This window comes from Hyla sarda, chromosome 12 (assembly GCF_029499605.1).
Source record: "Hyla sarda isolate aHylSar1 chromosome 12, aHylSar1.hap1, whole genome shotgun sequence".
NCBI classification, from domain to species: Eukaryota; Metazoa; Chordata; class Amphibia; order Anura; family Hylidae; genus Hyla; species Hyla sarda.
In genome coordinates this window covers 85,118,111-85,125,964 of record NC_079200.1, presented here as the reverse complement: position 1 = coordinate 85,125,964, position 7,854 = coordinate 85,118,111, and the positions used below count along the sequence as shown (strand labels likewise).

At 47.5% G+C, this 7,854-nt stretch overlaps 1 protein-coding gene across 1 annotated transcript in view; it reads right to left on the bottom strand.

The window, feature by feature from the left end:
• Positions 1-225: 225 nt before the first annotated feature.
• Positions 226-7,854, bottom strand: part of SLC9A8 (solute carrier family 9 member A8) — a 43,729-nt gene continuing 36,100 nt past the window's right edge. Inside the window, exons 15-16 of the mRNA XM_056547407.1 lie at positions 1,448-1,594; positions 226-1,194 (exon numbers count right to left, since the gene is read on the bottom strand). Of these exons, the coding sequence (XP_056403382.1) occupies positions 1,072-1,194; positions 1,448-1,594 (270 nt within the window). The 3' untranslated portion in view covers positions 226-1,071. The remainder of the gene's footprint in view (positions 1,195-1,447; positions 1,595-7,854) is intronic.

Below are 7,854 nucleotides of genomic sequence, written 5' to 3'. Positions count from 1 at the left end.
AACAATAAACCTCCAAAAGTATAGAGACAAAAGTAGAACCCTGAGCGCAGAACATTGTGTCTTGCACCGATATCATACTGCACTCAATTGCTAGGACACTATTATAGCCATATATATGCCACTCCCTTATGGCACCAGACAGACACCGCATGTAACACAAAAGGTGTGTAATTTCTTCCACCTCATGCCTCCAGAGTCATCCAGGTCTTAATTATGTGTCTATAGTGATGTGAAAATAATTTATTTTTACGGTGACAAAAATTGAACAGACAAGATTTCCCTTCATGAATAAGATAAATAACATTACTTTTAGGACAGTTACATCCCATCACCCAACATCAGAAAAATCACCCAGTCCCTTGTTCCTCCAAAACTTGAAAAGCTGGGAGTTGTAAATACCCTGTAAACATGAGATGGTGACATCACTTCATATACACCGCTATAAAGTGCTGACAGTGAGAAGAGATAAAGTAAGCAGCCATCATCCTTAGCCACCCTGCAGCAGGCAGTCAGATGCTCCGTACATCATGTAAGGTCGCTACTGAACTTCAATAAAGCAGCTGCATAGAGGGGACAGTGTCTGTCCGGGGGTAAGTGGTAGGGAGGTTTGTACACAGGCAGGGCCACACATGAGGAGATACTGTGGCCCAAATTAAACCTATTAAGCCTGATTTGGCACTTGGGGGCAGCAGCTATGCACTGAAAAGGAGACTAAAGCATTATGGACAATGACAAGAAGCCAACAATAACCAGGTTGTTATACAACACTGGTCAAAAGGGCAGATCAACCAGTTAGGTAACTACTCCAACAATCACATTACGATTGGCTGCACCTCCACTTTTGCTGAAAATCTGTAGAATTTCTTGTTCTCCCTTTTACAATCTATCTGAAATTGCAGAATGCAGTGAGAGGACATTCAGAGTGCTCTGTGAGGGCCCAGCCACCCTGCCAGGGCATCACATGATCTCACTGCCAGATGAGGGAGGTTCAAGGTGTTCAAAGCCAGAGAGAGGGGTGGAATGCATACAGTGGAGCAGACCTTAGCGTACACCACCACTTATATCTGAAGTCTATAATGCCTGTTGTAAGAGCTCCTGCTCATCTTCATCCTCAGATCCAGAGGGCCCCTGGCGCACCTCCTCATACCACTTGTTTGTTAGGCTTTTCATCTGTATGCGCCCATGATGAAGATCCTGAGTGGTAAAGAACAACAACACACAGTGAAATGAAACATATGGGAGAAGTTCTCAATCCTAGAGATCCCTCACCAACCAGCAGGAGGCCACAGTTTATTCTCTGCACACATGTATTAACAGTACACAGAGTAAATATTGGCTATTAATTGTGGAAACACTGGTTACCTCCTGTGCCCAATGTGGCTGAACTGTGAGATCATTATATGGCCAGGAGGAAGATGTAGACTCAGACTACACGCATGCATCTTACCTCCTGTGTCAGCCGCCGTGTGAAGAAAGGATTCAAGTATTTGGCGTCTAACCACATGAAACCCTTCAGATTGTGCTGCTTGATGTAATGTGCTTCATATTCCTCCTCTGTCAGCTCCGACAGGTGCTCAGATTCCACCGTATTCCCCTGCAGAAACAAAGACCAGTCAGAGGACAGCCAACGGCATCACGTCACAACCGGATAACATACCAGGATCTCACACTGGGGTCATCTTTTTTTTTTTAAACAATGTTTTATTGAAGATATAAGGAAAAAAAACCTACATAAGAAGAGAGCGTATCATGTACAAAGTACAAATTAATTCAATTTCAATGAACAGGAGGATCACTCTCCATAGTACAGCACATTTTCCATGTAAATAAGCCATCTTGGAAGATAACATTAATTCAAACAGTATCAACTCCTCACCAATACATACAAGAAATCAGAGTGTGTCCGTAGGTAAATATAGAAATGTATGTGGAGGTCACCGTAAACGGTAAACGGGATAAACCCCTACATTGGCAGCAATCCGTGGCAAGTACAGGATCGTAGGGGGGATATACTCATACTATCAGGCAAGGTAAGCTAGTTGGATGATGTGTAACAAAAGAAAAGAGGTGCTGTATCGATCATGAGCAGGATCTAATACACTCACGAACATAGCAACATTCCAACATACCAAACGAGCCAGTGAACTCCGTCCCACCCCTCCCCCTCAACAACCCACCAATCATTACTGAGATAAAACATCCAGCAACGTTAAAGCCCTATCCCTGGGACAACAACATCAACAAATAACATTCAGACACAGGACCAAGGGACAAAAGACAGTAAACAGAAAAAAGAAGAAGAAAAAGACTGGTAAGAAAAGAAAAGAAAAAGAAGAAAGAAGGATTAGCAAAGAAGATTTAGACCAAAACCAGGTAAGTGATCCTCGCCACAACAGCACCCCTCCCCCCCATCCTCAGTCAACTCTAAGACCACCCAGTGAGCCACTCAGACTCGCTCTACAGTATCAGGAGGAGTCAGAAAACTCCTTCATTAAATTGGGCAGCTCACTGGGTGTATATGCATCTTCCATAAATGACTGCCAAGTGTGGAAAGGGGTCATCCTTTTCCACAGAGTGGTAACCTTTGTCTCTATGGCTACACTTCACACAATGGCTGTCAATGACCACAGCACAAAATAGCCAGAAATTCAAGTAAAAAGTCAACAGGAGCTGGAGCTCTCCTTTGGGGGTAAGCCTTGGACTTGTACCCCAATCAGCCACTATATATCTAACAACACATTTTATAACATGGATTTTCACAGTGTGGCTGCGTGTGTGTACAAGGCCTCCTTAGGACTCAACAATAAGATAATCCAAAAGCCCATACAGGGAAGGCACGACTAAGCAGTTACATTCCTTAGATCCAGCATCAATGAGACCAGATGGGTCCAAATCACCCGTCTGTGGCTGGTGACACCGCTTTCCCAGAAGCAGCAGCTGGGGGAACTGACAGTGGCGATCGCTAATCACTGGCTGAGGTGGAACACTGCTGCGGCCAGTGATTGGCTGAGCGGCGCTGTGACATCACATCTGCAGCTCAGTCTGGCTCCAGGGAAGTGAGATCCAGCGAAGGATTGCCACAGATTGGGCTTCCTGATACCACAAGGTCCAAAGAAGGTGAGTTAAAGGTTTTATTAGGCAGTCTGGGCACAATAAAAAAAAATGTTACCATAAAACCCCTTTTAAGGAGGCTGTCAAACTGCTGGAAATTGGAAAGAGTATACTAAACCAATATTGCATGAAGCTTATAAGAGGGCATCAGACTCCAGAAAAGTAGTCAGAGGGTGTTACACCTAACCATACTAGAGGAAAGTAGCAAGAGGGCATCACACTAAACCCATACTGAAGAAAAGTAATAAAATGGTATAATACTGCAGGAAAGTAGAAAAGTGCACGATACTTAACCCATATTGCAGGAAACTAGGAAGAGGAGGTCATAGTGAAATCATTTAACCAGAGAAGCGTCAACTTCTGGTCATAATAGGTCAGCTGAATTACACTATGCCAGATTAAACTAATTTTGCTGTATATAAAAAAAGATTTTTTTTGTACACACCGTAAAATCTCTTTCCTGTAGCCTTCTTTAGGGGACACCTTACTGATGGGTATATGCTCTTGCCACTAGGAGGCGCTGACACTAGGAAAAAAAGACGGCTCCTCCCTGGCAGGATATACCTGCCCACTGGAAGTGAGGTAACCAGTTTTGTCACAAAGCAGTAGGAGAAGCCAACCAAGGACATGTCCGAAAGACCCTTGAAATGAAACTCAGATTAAAAAAAACAACAACCTGATATGATCATCAAGGCGAAAAGTGAAGAAAAGGGTGGGTGCGGTGTCCCCCAATAAAGGCTACGAGAAAGAGATTTTACGGTCAGTACAAAAAAAATCTCCTTTTCTCTGTCGTTCTTCATTGGGGATACAATATAGTATTCGTATGGACATGGTGTTACATATTGTATAACTGATATTATTGTTACCTGCATGCGAATTACAGATGTGACACACAACTCGTTTATTGTATCACTGAGGGCGGGTGTCAGGTTAGGAGAGGGGGTTCATGGCCCCTCCCCTAAGTTGTGTGCTGGCTTTAGCAAGCCAGGGATTTTAATGTTTTTAACCTCCTTTTTGTGTGCAATTGTTTGTCTCTAATACATTTTGTACCAATAAAATATTTTTCTAATGGATGATATTGGGTGTGCTACCATTTATCAGTGATGGCTTGTTCTTGTATTCTATGCTTTTCTTCACTGGCAGCACCCCGCATATACTAGGTTGAGCCCCTCCTGTTTCTTTCTGTTCTTCATTGGGGGACACCTTACTGATGGGACGTACCAAAGCTGTCCCCTAGGGTGGGAAAAAAACACCAGAGAAAAGGAATAAGTCCCGAGACTGAACTCATGTGTCCCCAGGCCAGAGACAAACCAGGCCCAGAAATTGGGCTCCCGGAAGATCCCCCGTCCACGGGCCATAAAGAGAGACATGAAAGGTCTGGTGCATGAGAACAAAGACCTAAACAGATGCAGACTCAAAAAACCCTGTCCCAGGGGCCCACCATGAGTACCTGGAAGGCGACAGTAGCTGGGCTGGTGTAATCCGGATGACTGGAACACCCTCTAACTCGGGAGGAATGAACCCCGAACGAAGGAGCGGATCACCCAGAAAAGGGGCTTCCCGGGCAACGAAGAGACAGACATGGAAACTAGAGAGGTCTGATTCACCCGGAAGACGAACCCGTAAAGTAAATGGTCAAGGAACAAGCGGAACACTTCGAAAGGGAACATCCCAGAACACTGGAGTGGCCAATATGGGAAATGGAGGATAATGAGCCACCTGGAAGACTCATACGTGAAAAATAAGGAAAACAGACGTCCGTGAAAACCCTCCAGATGACAAACTTTCATGTGGAAAATGAAGAAGTGAAGAACCGAACGATCACACAGGGATTGTGGAGGAGCCCGGGCTGGATTACTACACATGCCCACCTCAAGGTGTCCAAGGACCGGAAGAGCCGCCAGAAAGGAAGGCATGCCACAGCATCCTAGGACAGAGACCAAGCCAAGGACTAACCGGTCTTGGATCCCAGTAGTCCGAGCGGACCAGAGCACTCCGAAGAAACATCCTGCCAGAGCGGGAACGAAGAGAGAAACAAAAGGAGGACCCAGCCGGGACCCTCCGGTTCTGGGCACAGGAAAGTTACTCCAGAAGACTATGGTGACAGTGCAGTACAACTGACACAGACAAACGGGAAGGAAGAACACACCCTTCCAGGGAGATTGTGCGAAGGGAGGAACAACAGACAGTGGCTAGACCAACTGTTGCCGGCCATACAAGATAACATAAACTCCTCCAACAGAGGAGAGAGTCAAGGCTGCGTGAGCAGCAATAGATAACCAAGAAACAGAAATAGAGCCAGGCTGCAAAGGTGGACAGGAAGCACACAAGCCTAGACAGTAAAAACCCTGGTGTTTGCTCTCATCAAAAAACAAGGGGCCAGCCAGATACCCCACCTATATAGGGGGAACAGAGAGATGGCATCATCTTGGCGGCAGAAAAACCTCCACAAAAATAGTCCCCCTAGAGGAGGGAAAACAAGGGTGACCAAGATGAAACTCAGGTACTGACCATGCCAAGAATAGGAGAATGTAGCCCCCAGGCCCCAGTGACAACCCATCACTGCATGGAGGACCACCTCGTGTCCCCGGGGGGATAGGAATCCTGCACACCGGAGCTGGGCAAACATACAAGATGTATGGAGAGCCAGTCCGGAAGATGACTAAGGCAGCAGAGTAGGTGCCTAAGCCACCCAGGACAGAAAACTTGGAGGTACCTGGAGGTATAGGGAGGGGCAGAATTGACTGTGTCGCCCCAGCAGGAATCATGCCAGAACCGAAGTGTTCAACAGAACTGCGGAAACAAATCCCAGGAAGCCCCGAGGCACACCCCACTGAACAGAAGGAAAGTTGGGCTCTACACTGGCAGAGCAGTCTTATCATATGGAGGGACACAGACATTGTACCTCACGAGTAGTGGGGTACCAAGACTGCCGACACAAAAGAAACCGCAGACATCCAAGGGACCTGCAGGAAGGGAGGTATGCCTCTAGCAGACCAACATTGCAACTCTAGTAAGGGGAACAGAGTGATGCTGCTGTAGCTGAGAAAGCCCCTGGAGCCAAGCCTGCAGAAAAAAAACCATACCTGATTTACTGATGGTACCACACACCAAGACTGCAGGCGCAGAATCAAGAGAAAAATAATGTATGTGGAGCAGGAAACACGCAGACACCGTTGGACCTTACAGGTAGAAAAGTACCCATGAACCCACAAAGATACACTTTGCGGAAGGTCACCCGGAAGAGAGACACCAGACTTCAGCCGCGGCAGCGGCAGAAACGGAGGAGGTGACCTGGTGGACCAGAAAAGCATACAGACAGAGTCTGGTTATGTGGCATAGGGACCATGGCCATGCTGGTCCCACATACGGAAACACACAGCGAAGTGAGATCCCAGCCTTAGACAGAGTAAAAGGCATGCAAAGAGGAATCTGGTAAAGTAGGGAACCCTACAAACCAACGGGCAACCTGGTGGCGTAGAAGACCCAACAGACGAAGGACTGTCTGACTGGCATGAAACCCGTGAATCTATAGGGACCCTCCTCCAGAATCTAGAAACCCCACCCCCTTAGAGATAGAGGAAGGCTGAGGAGCTGTGAAATGCATCCTTGTCATCTGACATGGTCCGCAGGACATGCTTGGTCAGTTCTACGTATAATGTACACGGCAGTGGGGCACCAGAATGCCAGCTGCAGATACATCCGCTGACGAAAGGCGGTGTAGGAACCATGCCGACCACTGTCTGGCGTACTGGTACGGGTCCATAGTAGACAAGTCATTCCGACGGGCACCCCGCCTACTGACCCTGAGCTAATTAGTTTAGTCCCAAAGCAGTAGGAGGTAACCGACAAAGAAAGAGACCAGAAGGAGTCTGAGGGAACCAGACAAAAAAAGGAACCAAACCACCCTTCGGACAAAAACCAAAGAAACCTTGGGCACAAACCTAGTCTTCCTACCACCAGAAATAAGCCTTCCAAGTGCGGTGGTAAATCCTGGCCGAGGAGGGCTTTCGTGCTCGAAGCATGGTGCGAATCACCTCGGAGGAAAAACCCCGTGCTCTCAGAACCGCGGTTTCAACTGCCACGCAGCGACAGTAAACTGGGGTGGCAGATAGGGGCCAAGTGGAAAATGTAGCAGTGCGTCGGCGACCAGTCTGGAGCCACCAGAATGGCGGGAACACCCTACGCCTTGAGTTTCCGCAGAACCCTGGGCAGGAGAGGGAGAGGCGGAAAGAGGTAAGGGAGTTGGAAGGACGACCACGGAATTACCAGAGCGTCTACCGCCAGAGGGTCTAGTAACTTCGCAACAAAGTGGGGAACCCTCCTGTTGTGGCGAGACGCGAAGAGAGCTGGGAGCACCCGAAAGGATGCCCTGGCGATGTTGGGAAGCCCAAACCGAAACAGCCTTAGCCACCCAAGCGGGAGCAAAGGTGGGAAGCAAGGACAACCCTGCCGCTTCAAAGGCAAATTTAAGAAGTTCTCAATCTTCTTAAGTGATGCTGAGTCCACAAGAGGCAGAGTAGTGGATTTGGACAGGTGGGAGACTGGAGGATCAACTGCAGGTGGCACCGACCACTTGGAAACCAGGTGTGGAGGAAAGGGAAACTGAGCTTAAATCTTCTTGGTTCCCTGAAATCGTTTCTCCGGGTGCTTCCAAGCCATATCCAACAAAACATCAAATTCCGCATGAGAACTGAAAGCCTTGGGAGTATGCCGAGAGCGGAGAAAAGAATCCTCCGGATC